General features: G+C 36.0%; 1 protein-coding gene across 1 annotated transcript in view; it reads left to right on the top strand.

Moving 5' to 3' along the window:
* Nucleotides 1-21980, top strand: part of Sema5c (Semaphorin 5c) — a 51709-nt gene that overhangs the window by 17790 nt on the left and 11939 nt on the right. The window contains exons 3-10 of the mRNA XM_028300599.1: nt 709-811; nt 17378-17585; nt 18050-18204; nt 18489-18648; nt 18736-18935; nt 19982-20143; nt 20581-20878; nt 21175-21382. Coding sequence (XP_028156400.1) covers nt 709-811; nt 17378-17585; nt 18050-18204; nt 18489-18648; nt 18736-18935; nt 19982-20143; nt 20581-20878; nt 21175-21382 — 1494 coding nt within the window. The remainder of the gene's footprint in view (nt 1-708; nt 812-17377; nt 17586-18049; nt 18205-18488; nt 18649-18735; nt 18936-19981; nt 20144-20580; nt 20879-21174; nt 21383-21980) is intronic.

The following is a 21980-nucleotide window of genomic DNA, read 5'->3' as shown; positions in this document are numbered from 1 at the left end:
CCAGTGTTCTCAGTTATTTACGTGGGAAAATTACCCGAAATATGGGAAATTAATAATGATTTTAGGACTTTTTAGTTATGTATTACGCATACTATGGAAATAAAATAATTTATCATAATTATTGTGTTTTAATGGGATATATTTTCATAGGCAAATTTGATCCTTCCCAAAAATGTGGAACTGCGAAATTCAAATTTTCTTACATTGATTGCAAGTCAGTGTCAGGTTGTATGTTAAAAAATATCTATCAGAGATAATAATAATATATTGATGATGCATAAGATTATGATTATAATGTACACAAGATTCGTAATTTGTAACTGCGTGAATTATTTTTGATCAACATTATGTACATACCCTGACACACTGACTTGCAAACAATGTAAGAAAATTTGAACATTGAAAATTTCGCGCCTACCTCAACGCATACACCTTTCATCCTTTTAAAATGGCACGGAATAATTCCGTCTACATTTCCAAGTAACATCTGCCGATCTATGTTTTTCTTAAAATAAATGGGTAAAATGTTTTGGCTAACATGGCATCCCTAAATTCACTCACACAATAGACAAACGCCAAAATTTTGCGTCACAGTTTTGTTGTAGCGCGAGTTCCGTCCGCCTTTTTTTATAGGTCCATGACCATATTGTGGTAAAAGCTGAAACATACTACATACCACATAACCAGTAAATGAGGGTATTTTTCCAGATCTCCTGGCGTCAGACAGCGATATCTTCGAAGATAAGGACAGCAAGTCATTTTCGGAACTGCTCTTCGATGTGGCGAGGGACCAAGTGATTGTGGGAGCAAGGTATGTTCATAAAATTGCTATACTAGTATCACTTCCAGCGAAAAGCTGAAGATCTAAAGTGCTAGTGAAACATCGAAGATTCGTGACGAAATCGGCTTCGTGATCGTTTCACTTTTTTTTTAATACAAAACGAATGCAGTGTCTTGGCCCTTGACAACTTGACATAGCTTCTAAAAAGCAATGAGTTTGATAGGGGTTAGTAGAACATGGAATCTCAGTTCCAGCATTCATAGACCTAAGGTACTTACCTAACTGATATACATATTCAGTTAGCGACAGGCTCCCTCTTGTAGCAACTGGTTCTGGTATTTTGAAAATGAGGTTTTAACATTGGACTTCGAGGCACACATTAAAAAAAACAATGTTCCATCATTACATTTTATCAGTGAACATTTTTTATCTGGACAGAAAATGCTTTATTTCGAGGTCAACAGGATTCACCTACTACTTACTACTTAGCCTTATTACAGTAATCAAAATAAATGATAATAACTAATTAGTTAAAAATGTATTTCGAAATAGCAGGCAAAGATAGAGATAAGCTATGATTAATTGAGTAAACAAGCAGAAGGCTTCATTTCCCAGCAAAATGGTCTTGAAAAATACAATTTAAACGTAGGTGTAAAACTGGTTCATAATTGAATCTTATATTTCTTTGTACTTTTTGTGTAGGGTGTTTTTTTCTTGCTAACCCTACCCGGAGCGGAGCAGAGGTCGGCAACCTTCACGTCTTGTATAAATGACGTGCTTAATTTGCCATTTTACGCTTGCCCCATACGATCCGATCCTACGCGCACAATGGATACTTCTTGTTTTCTCGTAAGAGCTTACAAAAAAACTGCTACAAAGGTGATTTAAAAACTCGTATTTAGAACTAAAGTACGAGCGCTAAAACAAGTGAAGTAATAAAAAATATGACCATTCTATTTTTTTTCTCTCATTACTTTGAGACGAACGTAAAATTTTTTACTCGTTTTGTGTGTGCCACTCAATTCTAGTTTTTATTATTTCTTTTTTTTTTGTTTCATTTAAGAAATATGCGTGTCCAGCTATTATCTTCGTGACATTTACAAGTAGTCTGACCATTCAGACATATTTTATGCTGCTTAATTAGTGGAAAATATCAACCCCAATGCAAAATAATTTTATTCATATACAAACTCCTTTTATATTCCTTAGCTATGCCAAGAAGCCAGTCTAGAACAAAGCTGCATGACTTGTGCTACTTACAGATTTTACAATGTTTTTTTTTTACAATTTGAAAAAAAAAAGTATTTATAAAGTATTTTTTTTAGAAAATCAGGGCTTAAAGTAAGAAAATCAATTTTTCGGTAGTCAGCTCTTTTTAAAATCACTTTTTTAGCGAGAAAAGCCGTGAACACCAGCTACTAGTTATATCACGATTCACGTCATTTGATACATTAGGTTGTCGATCGCTGGCGTTTAATCCAAGCTATAAGGTCACCTAATGAAATCATAATCTGTGAACCACGCTTCGATGACCACGCAGCGTACTGTGTTTCAATCATTTGATATCTACGCCAGTTTTTTTGTTAAGTCAGCGTTTTGGTAAATTAAATAAGCATTCATATCATACCATTCGATATCCTAGCTACCACAGAGCATGGAATCGTAGCGCGCCTGTGCTAGCTACAGAAGTTTAATTATTCTGTCTGATACATTTTATCGTTTGAAAACTGTCCTATCCATAGTTTTTCAATCGTCTTATCCTGTCTAATAAAGCAAGTAGGTACAGAAGATTTTTTTTCTCGATGATTAAAAATAGTAATAGATTGTATTATCTGTGGTAATAGTACCTAAGTAAGTTCAAATCTGATTTTTAGGCTGGGTCACCCGAAATACAGTTTCTATTCCAGTACGTTCGCACCTTTTGAATATTTATAAATGTTAGTTGAGTTAATAGAGTCGAAATGGTAGAATAAGTTTTAAACAATTTTATAATGTCTGATAACTTTAAATTCATTGTTCTTTAACAGTGTTACGAAACTAGTTTTTATTAACAAGGAGTAACACCAACAAAAGATTGATTCTGTTTCGCTACTCCGACAAAAACTAAGTAACACAGGAAATACCAGAAAAAGTACCGAGTCATTATTTTTTGTGTTGTATTGTGTCGGGGTTTTTTATTCAAAATGTGGAAATAATAGCGTGCCTATGTTTAATTGAAACTATTGATACAGTATGCTTTTTAATTGGGTCTGATTAGGAATATTGTTGGTTTATGATAAACTAGCTGACCCGGCGAACTTTGTTCCGCCTTAATGGCAATAAATAAGCAGACTTTTTTTTAATTTCGAACGGGATAAAAAGTATCCTATGTCCTTCTCCTGGCTCTAAACTACCTCCCTGACAATTTTCAGCTAAATCGGTTCAGCCGTTCTTGAGTTATAAGCGAAGTAACTAACACGACTTTCTTTTATATATATAGATTAATGCGAATAAATCGTGACATCCTTCAGCCTGATCATCACTTTCCACCAGATATTGCGAGATACAGGCCAAGTTTCCTCGTTTTAGAAGAAATGATCGTTTTTCTGTATTTATTATACCACTTCATCACCACCGGTTTTTTTCTGTTCGATCCTTTGTTTGATCACATGAGAGTAGAATGCAATCTGTAGTTAGTCTGTATTATTGAGTTCGTTATTTTTCGTTAAATAAATTAAAACTCTCAGCAGTTACCAGTTGGAAAGATAAGGGAGAGTCCGCTAATTTGGACCAGTTTTTTTCAATCCCATTTTACACATAGTTTTCTTTTGTTTTTGCTAATGACCATGGTATATAATAAAAGATACATTATTCAACTTACTATTTCATAGGTATTAATTAACATGATTGTTGTAAATTTAGCACAAATCAACAAAGTACGAGTTCAGAGCTTCGGTCCAATTTAGCCAACCGGTTCGATAATTTGTACCACAGGGTTACTAAATTGGATTTCAATAAATTTCAAGCCTATTGAAAAACTATGGCAAAATATTATACGATACATTCTTAACAAATTAGGAAACGAAAAGGAATAGTAGTTAATAACATAGACAATCGATATTGTTTTACACGTTATCACGATTTTGAGTACAAGTTTTGTAATTCCAATTATCGTAACGCACATTTGTACCTAATCTACTTTGCCAGTCTTTTGCTTTCATTTATTGTTAGTCAAACATAACTACGCTATTATAACTTCAAAATATTATTTACTAAAAAAAAATTCAAAATCCTTTGGTAAAGTTCCATACAACTTGATGTGGTACAATTAAGCCGACTAGGTAATAGTGCTTTTAAAAATCGGTAAAAAATATAGCTTATAAATACCGAAAAATGTTTCAAATAATTGTAATCCACACTAATTTACGCTTCTAAATAATATATTAGAAACACCCTGTGATTAAATTTAACAAAATTACGAACTAAACATGTATTGTCAAAAGTTACTTGAAAACAATGAAAAAATACTTTTCAAAATAAAACGCACGTGTTTGTTGTCACGGCAAAAACCACATGGCCGATATTAATTGATTTTAGTTGTGTATCGCTGAGTGTTGCAATTACAGACATTCAATAAATACTTTACGAAATATGAGGGTGGTACAATTTACCCGGCGGTACAATATACCGAACTCTCCCCTATAAAATTTTCTTCGAAGAAGTAAGTTTAAAATGTTTCTTACTTGGGAATGTAATTTCCTATGAGTAATTACAGCTCATCGGGCAAGGAATTCAAACAATAGATAAATATGAAACATAGTCGCACCGGCTGAGTGCTTATATTTCTGTACATACGTGACATGTTTATAAACTTTCCTTTATGATATAACTATCACATAATGTGTAAGATTTTACACATGTCTGTTACTCAGAGGAAACTGCGTGACGAACTTTTCCAAGATTTTCTATTACTTATGTAAGTTTTCATAAGATGAGGCTGCGCCAGTCTTTCAGCGTAAGCTATGGTACCTATTCTGGTAATATTGTAAAAGTGTTTTATGCCTACTTGCACAAAATAAAATGATTTTAACGAGTTTTAATTTTTTTAGGAATTTTATTCTGGAATAGGGCCTTATCTCTTGATTACTCTTCTCTTCTCTACTTTCACTTTGCTATACAGAATTTAGAGATTTTCACAACAAGTAGGTAACTTTCCGCAGAATCCCAAAAAATTGAAAGAAATTGCTTAGAAGCAATCATGCTAATTAATTAGTTGTCTTGTTTTTTTGTGCATAAATCCAAATGCATTTATGGAGCACTTATAGTTTTCTGCGTACCATTATTCAGTAAATACATACATGGAAGTAATTTAAGTCTGTCCAGCGCGTATTGTTTATATCGCTTCCGTAAAGTCTGTTACTTTAATAATGTGCCATAAACCGGCGCATGCGACGTATAAATCATCGTAAACTTATTTAATGTTATCATAACAATATTTTAATGACGATAACATATTCCACGGTTTGCTCGCCCTAATAACTTGTTCAAACAACTCGACTTTGTAGCTCAAAGAGATGCGCTAGTTTAAAATGGTGTTAAATTTTTTAGTTTACTCGTAAATACTTCAAAGGAGACTATTTGATAATTTTTTTATTATGCAATCGAGTAGAGCAAAAAGCCATAGAATTTAGAAGTTACGTTGAAAAGGAAAGTCTTGTTATTACGTCAAACTACGAGTATCTATTGATAGTTTTTTTTTATGTAAAATTTAGGTTTTGTTGGTATTTTTGTTTAACTTTCAAATATAGTTAAGGTAAGGTAAGATAGTCAGTTTCTCTGTGGTTAGGGATTCCGAGTGAAGCTCGCTTCCACCTTCGGCTTGATCATCACTTTACATCAGGTGAGATGCAGGCCAAGAGCTTCCTCGTTGTGGATAAAAAAACTTTACTAAATATCTTTTCAGAAAATAAGTAATATCCTAATTAAAGTACCTAATTAGTTGTGTATTTGCAGTCAGTTATTCTAAAAACAGTTTCATAAATTGTAGGGGCCTACTGTGGTTAAGTAGAGTGTCCTCACCCATGAAATGTGTTCCTACAGTTACTACACTTGCATTTACTATGTAAATGTAATGTTCTGCAACGCATGATCACTGAAGTGAAGTCTTCTTATCATCCTCTTATTCGTTTTGCTCTTGGCAGAGCGGTCGTGGTCACGTTAGGGCGTTGTTTACATCGATTGTAGAGGCGGGTACAACTCTCCCCACGATCTCCCGCCATCTTTCCCTGTTGGCAGACTGTTTCCCACTGCCGATTTCACTTGGTCAGTCCAGTGCATAGGTGACCTGCCACGCGATCGGGATTCTTCGACTTTTCCTTGGACGACCAGTCGCTCTATGGAGTGGCTGATCAGTTTGCCTTGTGATCAAGTCGCTCACCTGCTTGTCAACTTCCAAGATAACCTCGTATCAGTGTGGACTGGTCTTCGCGTAACGGATTGTGGTGTTAATGAAGGTATAATGCATTTTAATGGACGATTATTAGAATGATCATTTGTATGGGCTTGCGTAACGCTAGGCTAAGAAGGCTTTACTATGAATGAATAAATGGTTAGAAAATCATGGTTATTTACAAGTAATCTTCACCTGAAGTACTTTAGTACCAGCGGAATTTGTAGGTACCATAAATCCAAACCAGGACTTTTGTAATAGAGTCGTACTTAACCACTGGACCATGTAGGTAATTTATGTCTATAGTTACCGAATGGATTTAGGTAACCCCAGTAATATGCTGTTGCAAAAATCGCAATTTCCTTCTTGAGGTACAGGCGCCAGCATGTGCACTTACCCTAAATGTTAAACCTCAATTCACTTTGAATTCTATAACAACCACTTAAAGATCCAAATCGATTAGTAAAACCTTGTGATAGGTCAAGCTACCAGACCAGGTATGTATTTTATTGTATTACCTACTTACTGCAATACTTAAAGTAATATTTATTTACTCATGACACATTTCCTCGACATGCAGTTGGGTAAACTAACCGAAGCAGGAACAATTAATTAATCGCGTAAACCCACGTTGCACATCTAGTTAGTTATAAACCTGTGACACGATTACTTGGTTCAAACGTAATTGGTCTTTAACCCCAGAGAGTAAGGTTCAAAGTTTGAGGGAAATGCAGAGGATGTGTACATACCTAATTTAAATAGTTAATAGAGTTAGGTTCCGTATGAAGAATGTTTGTTTTGTATTTGTAAGAGTGAGGAGTAACTCTAGCGTGTTTAATCTACTTACTTAGATCGTTACTTGACTCCAGTAGAAATTTTTAACTGGTGTTTTAGTTGGAGAGAGGACTCTCAATATAGAGGATCTAAATTCTAATCGCAAGCTGAAGGTCTGAATGTGGCTGACATGATTTTTTTCTCAGGTTGTCTAGAAGAGATTCGTTTTAAGCTATATTAGCCATACTTACTACCACTATCTTAGTGGATTGCTGAAAATATGACTTCATAATACAAAGGAGGCTCATAACCTTTCTAAGGCTGAGTTGCACCAACTTACTTTAACCGTAACTATAACAATAACCGGTATTTTTCGTATGGAGTTTACAGATTTTTGACTTTTGTTAAAGTTAAAGTCAGCCTCAGCCTAAGCGTAACAAATTCATAGCTTTTTGCTGTAAACTGGAAAAAATACTCATATACCTACTTCCTGAGTTTAATATTTTAGCATAAATTCCAACCATTCCAGCTCTTAATCTTTTGCTTTGAGCATACATAACTATAACCCAACATAACCCGTGAATGCGACGGATATGTTCACACAATTATTACAAGTTTAGTATAACCGAGTGAACGTTAGCGCATACCTTGAATTTTTAAATCGACGTTATACCAGGCCTGGCTCACTCCGCGCGGTACATCCGATAATTACCTACAGCGAAGCGCCCCGCCGGCGGGTATTATATCAGTCGAGTGTCACGCGCGCGCCCGTCAGGACGCTGGCGTGCGGTTGTAGTACCTACCTAATTCTATAATCGAAATAGGTATTATTTAAAAATGGACATAAAGAGAAAGAAATATTGTGCGGCGTTCGGGTGTTTAAATTCGAAAATAAATCTACCGGATTTATCTTTTTTTTTCGCTTTNTACTAGCTCGATTGATGTTTTCATTTAATTTATTCAAACCAGGTTACCTATAATAATATTTTTTCGTTAATTCATGAAAACATCAAATTAGCCCGTAATCCTGAATCCTCATACATAAAGTTAGCCTATTAATTTAACACAGGTACGACTGTAATCAGTGTTGCACTATCAAATGCAATTGACGCGCCTCTATGCCAGGGTTTTTATGTTCCTGGTCAGGCTATAAACGTAATATTATTTGTAGGCAAAACAATTTGCTACAAATTATGACATAGCGAATTTTTGTAAGACGCTTAAAAAAGTGTTTTCAGCCCTTTTTTCAAGATGGTGGTTGGGGGACAAGGGTGACGACCCCAAAAACTTGAGGTTAAGCTTCTATTGACCACATTGACCCACACATGTCCCAAAAATAAAATTGCGTCCTCTAATAAATGCAATACTCGGAAAATTGCCGGGAAATGACGGGAGTTTTATTTTGCTTTTTTTTATGTATTACAGTGTTTAATTCTCACAGTTTCATTCATGCAAGTGACTTGTGAGAGACGATTTTCAGCATTAAAGCGCATTAAAACGAGACTTCGTTCTCTACTGGGGCAAAAACTGTTAGATTCGTTAATTATACAGTGTGAGTCACGATAAATGTGTGAGTGTACATATGAAATTAGGGTGAAACTAGACCTATTTTTATCGACAAAAAAGAGGTAAAAATTTATTTGAGATTTTTTTTTAAATTTGTATATAATTTTTTTTCTTCCAATTACTTATTGTAAAGAAAACGTAATAACTTTTAAACTAAGAGGTATATCCTGATAAAATAAAAACATGAATAATGCTAAATAACAGACGATACAAAAAAATACTCAGAAAATGCCAACAAATAATAAAAACTGCTTATTAATTCGTGTTTTTTTGGTTATTTGATAAAAAAAAGGATTTAAAGGCAGATTTTTTCCAAAATTATCATTTTTTTATTATTTGTTGGCATTTTCTGAGTATTTTTTTTAGTATCGTCTGTTATTTAGCATTATTACTGTTTTTACAGGATATACCTCTTAGTTATAAAGTTATTACGTTTTCTTTACAAAAAGTAATTGGAAGAAAAAAAATATATAAAAAATTAAAATTAAATTAAATTAAATAATTATTTATTTCAATCACATTGGGATCATATTAGTTTAGGTTAGTTTACATTCAAATTTAAATTAAATAAATCAATAAAATATATCCAACATTACAATTAAAATATTTCAATAATGTCATGGTTATTTTAAATTAGGCAGCACATGAATAAAAAAAAATCTCAAAAAAAATTTGACCTCTTTTTTGTCGATAATAATAGATCTAGTTTCACCTAATTTCATATTATGTGCACTTTATCGTGACTCACACTGTATTAAATACAGAATCGGATCTAATCAAGGATGACGAAAACAGCAGCTTTTACGATCGAGTCATTAACTGCTTAGCTGAAAGTTCTCCTCTTTTAAAAAAAAAATTGATTGGCTAGCTTTTTATTCACATATATAGATATACATAGATAACGCAAGTAACACGATCTGTATTAAAACCAAGCGTGCCGACTTTTTAACACCTACTGTGACGTCACAGCCAACATTTAGTGACGGGAAATCGTAATCGATTCAAAGATGCCGATGCCGCCGTTGCCCCAACGCACCGCTACGATCACAGAAATGGCATCGATTATCTGACAGACGAATGAGATACACAGACGAATGAGATATACAGAGGAATGATATTAAACGGAATGTTTAAATAGAAAATATTTTCATTTAATTTTAAATAAAAATGTATAATTCTGAAACAAATTGCTTATTATAATACATCGTTGCTGAGCGGGCATTTTTCGAGCCGCCAGTGTTGTCACACATAATTATTTTTTTTGTATCATTAACTAATTTCATTCTGTTTAAGTTTATTTTGAGACAAAGTCACATGTAGTTTTCTTTTAAAGAACACAATTAAATAACTACAAAAGGCTAATTTTAGACACGATCCCGTATTAATAAAAACTTAATATGTTATATTTACTTTAAATAGTGAATTTGGAGGTAGGAAGCCATAGTTCCTTAGTAGTTGAAGTTCCCTTCCACCTTCAGCCTAATCATCAGTTTCCGCCAGGTGTGAAGAAGGGCAAGAACTTCCTCGTTGAGAACAAAAACATGTTCTGCCCAGTTACTGCTCTAAATCTGTTCTACGTAATGTAAACTTAGAGGATTCCCAATATTAATTCACTCTAAGAAAGTCAAAAACATGTAACGGAAACTCCGACTTACTACTTTAGTGGACCGATTACAGGAAATAGTGGCCCCCATTAAGTACATGTTTTTTTGTATTATTATGAATGTTCAGGAAACGGCGCAGTTTTTAAAATGGTTTTGGACCTATGGAAGTTCGTTTTTTTACTTAAACTTTTAAGTTGAAAATTTGATAGTGTTCTGATAAAAGCATAATTTTAATGTTTCTAGCAAAACTTTTATATCTTGAATCAAAGATAGGAAGGTTATTATTTTTTCAAACATCTGCAATTAATAAAAAATCTGTCGAAAAAAAGATATCTGAAAAAAGTCAACCCAAAAAAAAGATAAAAATGTTTAAAGCCTATCCCAACTAATATTATAAATGCGAAAGTAACTCTGTCTGTCTGTCTGTCTGTCTGTCTGTTACGCTTTCCCGCTTAAACCTCGCAACCGATTTTGATGAAATTTGGCATAGAGATAGTTTGAGTCCCGGGAAAGAACATAGGATAGTTTTTATCCCGGTTTTTGAAACAGGGACGCGCGCGATAAAGTTTTTCTGTGACAGACAAAATTCCACGCGGGCGAAGCCGCGGGCGGAAAGCTAGTTAGGTCATAAAATTTAAAAATATCACAAAATTAACTCTATCTCCTAAAAAAAACATACGGGTCGAATTGAGAACCTCCTCCTTTTTTGAAGTCGGTTGATCAAGCACAATCGTATTATATACATGGGGGTGATTTAGGTACACCTTGATGTAAGGAATCTAAATTTTTCTTTTAGACCTCACTGTTTTGGCCACCCTGTATAATATTATTATATTTTATATTATACAGGCTGTTTGGCGGAAGGTTAGACAAACTTCGTGGGTGTATAGATAAGGTCATTTTAAGAATACGAGTTCGCCCATTTTACCCTAAGTGAGCTACTTTTTTTTTTAATTGATGTTTTTGTTTTTATTTATTTTTTTCCAAAATGTGACCTAAAACCTGTTTCAATTTTTTTTCTCGCATGTCTTCAACCGCTTTATTATTTGATATTAATATCGAATATGTCTTTAGTCTAATAAAATAAATTTCAAATCCAGATAATGATTGAATAGGTAGTTACGAACCGCCAAAGTTTAACAAAAGTACAAACCACGATAGAAATTCTACTTAGAATTCGATTTAAAAAAAAATTAAAGGTGATAATGGATTGCCAATGATCTTAAAAACATCTCTAGTTTCTCTTCTTTACAATGATACATCACAATATGTAGTAATTAGATATTGAAATTCGTCAAAAATTCAAAGTTTTGGGAAGAAAATGGAATCAATGGAAGTCAATACCTATAATATATTATATGTGTATAATATTATATTTATTCTAATCCTAACTATATCCTAACTTTATATAATATGTATATAATATATACAGAATGTTAGGTAAATGGGTATATGAGCCGACACTAGCCCATGTTAACATGGTCATATAAATGGTATGATGAAATCAGAAAATTGATATCTTCATTTTAATTATTCCTAACATCTTTATATACCATGTTTAATTGCAAATAAATGATTATGATTATTATTATTACAAATACACATTAATTATAATATTTATTTATATGTATATGAGAGTTATTTTTTTAATAATAATTAGTATCATTCGTCTGTCCGATATCGATAAGAATCGATTATTGATTAAAGTAGTAGAACGAACAACACTAGTAGCAAAATTTGACAGACGAATGAGAAGTTGCGTGTACAACGAAGTCGAAGCGATGCGCGACAGTGGCGCTTGTCCGTTATGCATCGCCTCTTAACACATAACGTCAGATCAAACGCTCAAAACAAACCCGGCAATGTATCGTAAAAAAAATTTGAATGGTAAGTTATAGGTTTTTAGGTACATTCTTGGAANTATTGTGCGGCGTTCGGGTGTTTAAATTCGAAAATAAATCTACCGGATTTATCTTTTTTTTTCGCTTTTCAAAGATGCTGAAAGGTATTTTGGCCATGTAGGTAATCAATAATTCTTAGGATAGTATAGGAACCTAACCTACCATGACTACTGCTCAGAATGCGTTCGTTCGTTTCAGCCAAATGACGTCCACTGCTGGACAAAGGCCTCCCCCAAGGTTTTCCATAATGAATGCGTACTTACCTACATACGTACCTCATTACAAATAAGTAGATTAATTATTTTTTCACTCGACAGCAACCCTAACAGCGTAAGAAGAGTTCAGAGGCACGCGATAGAAAGAGACAAAACTTGTAGGTGAATAAAATTGTAGGTACGTAGTGCTGTGCGAGCTGAATTCCACTGTATCGCGTCGTAGCAAGACTCGCATTTATTTAAATCGTCTTGCGGAGTAATCCTTCTGTACCTGTACTATTACTTATTCTGTGGTTATACGTAAGGTTTTAATTATTATTTATAGCGTAAAAGTGCGAGAGAATAAAGGCATCGAGATGTTTAAGATTTTAATTACACATCTATACATTTTTAGGGCAGATATTTTAACAGCTTATGACCGCACTCTGTGGAGGAACACTATAAATGTGGTCGCGATCCTCATCAGTGAGAGATCGAGGAAGAAGGAGATTTTAAATTTAATTTTGTGAAAGAATACTAAATGGACAACAGTTAATATACATTTTGAGGGAAAATGCCATTTATTTTACAATGTCTAAGCCGTACTAATCTCGCATTAGATTTCTAATCCGCTGTTCAAATATGACAAAAGTTTGACCCCATTTTGAAAGAAAACACTTCTTTACCAAAATTCCACCATCACGTGTGAAAACAGTTATGAAGTGATGGATTTAGATCAATAGTGTAAATTAGCGGCACACTTCAAAGGGGTTAAGCTAGTCTAGTGTTTGCTATAGTGTGTAAATACGCTTAGCATTTGGCTTGCTATTAAACATTATGTTTGTTCAAGTGGTTTACATGTCGCAAGCAGTGATCGTCAACTTTTTGTGGAAAATGGAGTTGAGTTTGATTGGTAGGTCGAATTTTGTATATGAGCATCGGGTTAAGTTATAAATTCGGGTCTCAACTGAGATTAAAATAAGTACCTACTTATTTAGTGCGTGTTGGGAAAATTAAACGAGTAGGTTTAAAATAAAAGCTAGCATATTTTTTAATAATTGGTCAGTTGTTGAACTTCAATTATGTATTGATATTCACAAATTGACGCCCATTTTGACTGCATTGAAAATTAGAGAGAAGGTTTTTCAAGTAATAATTAAAAGTGCACTAATTTCGACTCCTATGTAGCGAGAATCTACAGTTTGACGGTCAATAAAAGCCATCCAGAGAAAACTGTGTTAGTCCCAAGGAGTGGGTTAACTGTGGGACAGTCACTAACTGCACTGACTGAACCAGTTCAATCTGCAAGAAATTAATCAGAACAAAATAGGAATCCTAAGCTAAATATCGACTTCCCTTCAATGCAAAGAAACAAGTAATCACCAGTCAGATCACATTCACAAGTTCTTGCTGTTGATTTGTTGCACTCATCAAAAAATGTTGACCATTTCTGGCGCGAGAAGGAAACGAACATCGACTTATCTTCCAAACGTGTTTATAAGGACGTGTATATCTTAGATATACAGTAATATACACTTTGACGGACTTCGTGCTTAGCATTAAATGTAATTACCCGGATTATATACTCGGCTTAATTAATTTTATATATCTCTCCGTAATAATCGATTTAACTTACTTAACCCACCGGAGGAAATTAGTCTACATTACATTTATTAATTTATAATTTATCAGCCGTGTGAGAATATTAAATGAATTATAAAATCGTGTAAAATTAAAATTGGTTTTAAACTAAAAACGCAAACAGCAGATCTAGAAAGTGGATTTACATAATAGAGTGAACGTATTTTCTAGTCGAATTAAGGAAGGAAAGCTTAAAAACATGTTGCTTGGAGCACTGCTATCGGTACCATAAATCAAATAATATAAAAACATCAGAATAGTAAACTAAAAATAATAGGCTACTGATTTACCAGAGGCTAGAGGAAGATTTGGCGGGTTGGAAGGTTCATTTTGCTGTAATGAAAAGAACTTTAATTTAAAATATGGTATCTTAGATTTTATTGAAATGCTATAATATGCCACTCCGACTCCCTCTAACAAGAACTATCTATTACTACGGCTATTTTTTAATTATTTTCAATATAGTAACCTTTATGGTGCATAAAAGAAAATAATATGGTAAACGCACCGCATTTTGCAACTTGTCTTGATCGTAACAATCCATATTGTTCGAGAAACTAAGATTTCTCGAGTACTTTAAATTGGCCTCACGCAGTTTTCTAGGCAGTCCAGTTCTTTGTCAGTTGCCTTGTAGAGAAGCGTGCCAAACTGGACAACCGTTGTAGACGGGTCGATCTGGGCTAATCCATTTGCTTGGCAACTAGACTGGTCAGGGTCTGAAATGTTGCTAAGCAGGCACTAAGCTTTTTTTTTTAATGAATTCAACCACTCAGTTCAATTTTAAGGCTGAGTTGCACCACCTAACTTTGACGATAACCGGTGTTTTTATATGGTGTTTGACAGATTTTTGACGTTTGTTAAAGTTAAAGTTAGATGGTGCAACCCAGCCTTAGCCTTAGACTTACGGTCGGAGTTACGGTCAAAGTTAGGTGGTGCAACTCAGCCTAAGAGAACTCACGTAGAATGTGCATATTTTATTTATAAATAGAAAAAAGGAAAATATATAACTAGATCTATATCATGGAAAAGATTATAATTTCATGATTATCTATCGATATCAAATATCAGCGTCGGACTGGCCATACAGTCGGGGTGGCATTTGCCAGCCGGGCCCCAGCCTGCGCGGGCCCCCCACGGGCCTGGGTTGCGGGGCATGCGGCAACCGTAGTACAGGGGGCCCGCGCAGCGTGTCTCCTGTGCTACGGTTGCCCGCGTGCATGTCTCGGAAACTACGCGTCGTACAAAAAATTGTACAGTCATAATTTGTAGAAAATTTCTTTGTCTACAAATATGTAAATATAACTACACTCGCGAGCAAAAGTATGGAATCACTTACATGAAGTTGTTTCCACGCGATCTTGTGTACTAACGAATTTGTTAGTAACAAAAAAAGTAGCACCATTTTAAAGATTAAACTTTTAGCTTTAAATTGATACCAAATTCATTTAAATCACACCAGTATTTAAAAAGATATCCCGGTTGAAGTGAAGAAGTAAGGAAAAATACATGTATCAACTGTTTGATACGTCTCGAGTTGCGGCCTATTTACTCCCTATAAAAGCACGTGTTTTCGATTTTTGTTTCTACACGTTGATCCATACACATCTCCGCTTCTTTTGACACTTTACCTGGGATTCTACACCTTCAGAAGCAGCACAAATCGTTGCACTATTGCAAGAAGGGCTCAGCCAGCGGGCTGTCGCACGTCAGTTCCACATAAGCCAGTCCTGGGTTTCGAAAATGTTAAGGTCTCGGGATACAGCCACCAGTCTCCCGAATGCGTCTTAAAACTTTCGAAACCCAGGCCTGGCTTATGTGGAGCTGACGTGCGNTATCTGTGTTTTTATTATTATTTGTTATTAGTAAATACCTACTTATTCTTTTACTTTATTTTAGTATTGTCTCGGGCCTCGGGATTGCGATCAGCCACCCGGGCCCTTCCGGCCCAGTCCGACCCTGTCAAATATCGTGTCTCTCTAATCAGATCTGATTTCATGATGATATCTACTGCTACAGGGAGTTCCATATTATACACCAGCAGCCTTTCCGTATCCGCTGTTTTCTTTAAATATTTATAAAAAAGCATATTTTACTCTAAAATATAGTTTTTTTCTTTAGAAAAATCAACTGCCTCAGATAGGACTTGGTTAAAAAGGACCATTAATTAATTTGTCGAAAGACTGCACTAACTGAACTACAGAAACATGGGTAAAACTGTCAATTTTTGTGATTTTTATGAAAATTGGCGTCCATTTATTGTTCATGGACAGATATTCTACTACAGCGTTATCTCAAACATAGCTTAAATCAACTCCAGGCATTTCTGAAATACTTGTAAACTAGGAAATACAACTGCCGATAAAATGGCAACATAAACACTAATCTGGTCCATAAAATATTTATCAAGTAGCCGTTACCAATACTTGAAACGCGGTATCAAACCGATCCCATTTCAGTGGCGTTAAGAAGTGACCACAATAGTGCAGCTATCTGAGACTATTTCGAGTGTCAAATCTTAGGTCATGGTAAACACGCCACCTCTCCCAAAAACAGAATTAAAAGAAAGAAAATAGAGCTGGTAGAAGTTCTACAGAATTCAGAGCCATGCCCATTAAAAATCATCAGGAAATTTCATCATCATTGCAGGAGAACGACCCTCCCTAATTTACCTCAGATCGAGGCCTTGGCCCATACTTGGTTAGTTAGAGAGACCGGATGCTTCTCCGGATTCTTCCCTTAGTCGCCTCTTACAGGAAGAAGGGGTCCTATTCTACTCTGCTCTTGGACAAATAAACCATTTTTCGTCCAAGACTTTGACGGAATCACACGGCTATTCAAAATTTATAAATTATTTGCGTTCAAATGTAGACGCACCATTACTTATTCGTTACAACTATTGCACAGAAATTCGATACACAATCGTGCTTGTTCTCCGCCAGTGTTAAGTTTCATATATTCCGCTACGTGATTTACTACTTCGTATCAGGGACTTATTTGTAACGTTTGGTTTTAGATTTCAATAATATTCGCGATATGAAACGCACTATTGTTTTGCAAGGACGCTCTTTACGTTTACTTGTACAGTTTGCTAGAGGTCAATTTGTAATCAAATGCGCAAACGTTAGTTTTATATCTATTTTAATCATTGAATGTTTCTACATACCAAGATATTGCTCAACAACAGATTAATAAAACTTGTTTGCTGGATAGACTGTTTTCTTTATCGATCGTATTTTGAAATAACTAGGTATATGAAAGTACTTACTAGCGGCCGCCCGCAACTTCGTACGCGTGGATCCCGTTTTACCCCCTTAGGGGTGAAGTTTTATAAAATCCATTCTTAGCGGATGTTTACACCCTATACTTAAGGAACCTACCTACCTGCTACAAGTTTGTAGGTGTTATTTATAGTTTCTGAGATTTCGTGATTAATCAGTTGGTAGAAGATAGATTTATCACTACTTTACGGGGACTTTTAATTGTTACAGGGACGCCCTCTACCGCCTCTCCTTACGGAGTCTCCGCCAGCATGAGAAGGCAGACTGGCCGGCTCCTCCAGAGAAGGTGAAGATGTGCCAGTACAAAGGCCAGACGGAGGAGGACTGCCACAACTACGTGAAGGTTCTGCTGTTGCATGGACACAAGCTGTTTGCTTGTGGGACCAACGCTTTTAGTCCTATGTGCAGTTGGAGAGAGGTAATTTATCTGTGATTAATATCTTAGTACCTGCCTTTGAATAAGTTTTTTTTTTGACAAAACTAGCATGCTTGCAAATATCCAACTACTCTGTCCTAATCATTACCAGTGCAGGGTTCTTTAAAGTAATTCGTTATAGAAATTGTTTTTATTCACGAAAGGTGTAGTCAACACACTAAGATTTTAGACGTTAGACCTGGAATTCTGTCTCATTCTTTGCATACATTTCGCAATAAGTTGGTGAAACTTGTGAAGGTACACCCAGTGCGGTATTAGCAAAGATCTTAACAGGTTGTAGTCGTTTTCCCTTTCATTAACTGATGTTTGAAGTAATTTCACTTTATGATGTTATTAAAATCTATCCATTAGTCCGTTCAACGCCATCGAGCTGGTTCCTCATCAATTAGGTATTTCGAATTCAATCCTCTTAAGTTCTTAAGCCATAGATGTTTCCTTGTCTTCAGATTGAATCGGTGAGCACAGAGCTGGAGTCAGTGACAGGAATAGCCAGCTGCCCGTATAACCCTCATGCCAACGTGACTGCCATCCTGACCAGTAGTGGGGACTACTATGCTGGAACTCCGACTGACTTCGGCAGCTCTGACACTGCCATTTGCAGGTAAAGTACATCTACATGGTATGTGGCGAAGTTAAAGCTAAAAGAGAAGATAAAATGCATACACGCCAAATGTGAATCTTCTATGTTACGATATATGGGTAGATGATAGCCATTGTGGTGTGGGTAGGAGAACTGCACTTATTTGTAAAACCTGTGGTATTTGAATTTCGACGACCTTCTATAGTTCGGATGGAATTTTGAGGGGAACTTCTGTTACGTAGTATTGTATGTGCTAGCGGTTATTATAAATAGTGTTTTAAATCTTTTGTTTTATTTTGTTACAGGAGTACCGGAACATCCCTTCTATACACAGGCATGCTGCGAACTCCTCAATATGACCTGAACTGGTTGAACGAACCCCAATTCGTTGGGAGCTTCGAAGACGACAATTTCGTCTATTTCGTGTTCAGGGAAATGGCCGTGGAGTTCATGAACTGTGGAAAGGTAGCACGAAAATCACTTTTGTAGCTATGACATTAAGGATGGAAATGGTTTTTTGTGATTGTGGAGTGAAATCTTGTTTTTTTTCAGACAATCTACTCGAGGATAGCTCGAGTGTGCAAGAATGATAAAGGAGGTTTTCTTCTCTTCAAAGACAAATGGAGTACCTTTCTGAAGGCTCGCCTGATATGCCCAGTGCCTGGAGTCGTTCCGTTTTACTATGACGAGGTTCAGAGCGTGGAGTATTTGTCGCAGGAGAAGATATTGGTGGCTGCGTTTACTACGCCTAGGTATGTTTATTTTGCCTAAAAAGTATAAACTACGTTGCAGTTTTCAGTTTTATATAGGGTGGAAACGATCGAGTGAGATCACTTATCGTTTCCACCCTGTATGCTGTTATCAGTAATACAAAGGTGTTTTTATCATTAGCACGCCAGTTTCCAAACAGACACTTACTAACTACTTACTTGTATCTAGCATCATTCTGCACTAATTCATCATCATCATCATCATCATCATCTCAGCTATAGGACGTCCACTGCTGAACTGCACTAATTACGAGTAATTAGGTAAAATTAAATTGCGGCGTAGAATTTCCACAACTATTACATAGCGTCAGGTTATTTACATCGTTGATCATTTATTGATTTGTATTTATTGTTACTGGAATTGATAATTTCAAGTCCAAAGTGCTATACCCGCTAACCTTTATCAACAAAGCAAACCTAACATTTTCGAATACTTGCCCGATGAAGTCATATCCACGCGCTGCCAGGCTGTCTGGGTATCATGATTTACTCAAGCACACCGCCATGCTGTCGATAATGTTATCATTGAATCATTGTAGGTACCTTGCCACACTGATAAGAACATAAGTACATACACTTACGCAAGTATGCTTGTTGTTATTGATAATGTACGTTTATTATTATTATTGGTATTATTCCGTTATCGCCACTCAATTAGTGGTGCTAATTGCGTTCTTATGACCTATTTTGAATTAATATGAGGATAATAATCTACCTAGTTTAAACTATATTTGAGTCAGTCAATTATAATAATTATAAATAGTCCTTTGGTAATTAAATTTTGATGGCACACGGAAATTAATTTTCATCGAGTACCTACCTACCTATTTGAGTTACCTATTGTTTGATCATACTAAAGTCTAATTTACGTTAAATAAATATTTACGCATTTTTCCCGATTCGCCTGTGAATCTAACACATTTTCTTATATGGGCGCAGTAAAATATTGGAGCAAAAATGTTTCAAATGAGTGCTTTTCACTTTTTCTCACCTGTTTTTTTTACATATTTTTTCTGTTCTTTCTACAGCAACAGCATAACCGGCAGTGCAGTATGCATCTACAACATGTCTGACATCCACGCGGCGTTTGAAGGTCCATTCAAGGTGCAGGACACTCCTACTAACACCTGGGAGCCAAGGTCTCCGAGCATTCAAACTAAGGACCATTTTAGATGCAGACCTGATGCCAGGTGAGATTGTTAAACTCGTTTTTGAGAGGTTTCATTCGAGGGCATGAAAAGTGTTTATTTTCAATCTATTTCTTCGAGCAATTACAAGAGAGCTGTAGATAATAATATTAATTGTACTCGTATGTAGAATTTCATGTTCGTGACTTTACTGATAGTGATAGAGTGTCGTCATAGCTTTAGTCATCTTCAAAGAACATAAAGTTAGTGCTAACTAGAACCCATAGCCCACGTTATAATATACATAAATGTTGTCAAATAAAAATAGTTGAGGAAAGTACAGTGACAAAGAACTGACAACTCAATTTTTGAACGACCTCCACACCAAGAAGCTCTCAGTAGTTTAGTAGTTTTTAAGCACATTTCAGTCTTGGTAGTTTTTATCATTTGTTTTTTGATTCAAAATCATAGTACCCTATAACTTTGAATATTTCTTACAGCACGCACCAAGCTATAGAATACCACAACTACAAGTTAATGTACGAGTCCATCCAACCCATTTCTGGGGAGCCTGTCTTCAAGGTCACCCCACATCGCTTCACACACGTCACTGTTGACGTCACGCAAACGAAGAGCGTGGGGAAACAGTTCGTCGTATTCGTGTCCACACAGGCTGGGGAAGTTATGAAGTTGGCGGTTTTACCCCGTTTCGTGGGAGCGTGCTTGGTGGAGGTGTGGAAGTTGGGAGACGGAGAAAGGAGTCTTGACGTGCAAGCGATGCAGTTTGTGAAGGAAACTGTAAGTATTATTGCAAAAAAACTTTGAAATTATTAGTTTTTTGGCCTCAGAACCTGAGCTTTGCATAATTCCTCGATTACTACTTACAATTCCTATTATAAGTTTAATCTCCTATCTCATACTTTTCAAGTTTTTATTTCCCGACTTTAAAGCAGCCAATTTTCTTTTACAAAGTTCAATCTATCTCTACAAAAAACATCAAAAATGAGTTAATAGCTTAGTCGTGAAAAGGCCAGTGTATCTCAACAGAAGGAACTACTTTCTTGTCTACAATATTTGTATTCCTATACCTCCAGATGTCGGTCTACATCGGCAGTTCCAACGGCATCCTACGCATTGGCAGCGAGCGCTGCGAGCGCTATAAGAGTCGCTCCGGCTGCGTAGGCGCAAGCGACCCGTACTGCGCTTGGGATAGCGCAAGAGAGATCTGCGTGAGGGTCAGAGGAAGGACTGACCCGGAGTTGGTCCAGAATACGGGTAGCTGCCCGACTTCTACTACACCTGGTAAGTGTCTCATTTCTTTTATTGTGGAAAATGTAACGAGTCTACAAGATTCGCTCAGGCTCCGTCGGCACAAGCGACCCTTACTGCGAGTGGGGTAGCGCGTGGGAAATCTGCGTGAGGGTTACAGGAAGGACTGACCCGGAGCTGGTACAAAGTACTGGGAGCTGCCCGACTTCGACTGCACCTGGTAAGTGTCTCATTTCTTTCATCGTGGAAGATGTTAAGAGTGTCTAAGAGTCGCTCCGGCTGCGTAGGCGCAAGCGACCCGTACTGCGCTTGGGATAGCGCAAGGGAAATCTGCGTGAGGGTCAGAGGAAGGACTGACCCGGAGTTGGTTCAGAACACTGGGAGCTGCCCGACTTCGACCACACCTGGTAAGTGTCTCATATCTTTATTTTCATATAGTTCGTTTCATCGAAAGCACACTGCTGGACAAATCCTTGAGGAATTCAAAATCAAAAATCAAAATCAAAAGTATTTATTCAGTTTAGACCACAAGTGGCACTTATAATTTCCACAACGGTTGGCCTTTTGCTGTCCGCATCCAGGTACTTCTCGCGTTTTTCATCTGTTCGTCAATACATTAGTAGGAAGGCAT

The sequence above is a fragment of the Ostrinia furnacalis genome, unplaced genomic scaffold (assembly GCF_004193835.3).
Source record: "Ostrinia furnacalis isolate ACB-3 unplaced genomic scaffold, ASM419383v2 OfSCF0767, whole genome shotgun sequence".
NCBI lineage: Eukaryota > Metazoa > Arthropoda > Insecta > Lepidoptera > Crambidae > Ostrinia > Ostrinia furnacalis.
This window is presented reverse-complemented; position numbering and strand designations above follow the sequence as displayed.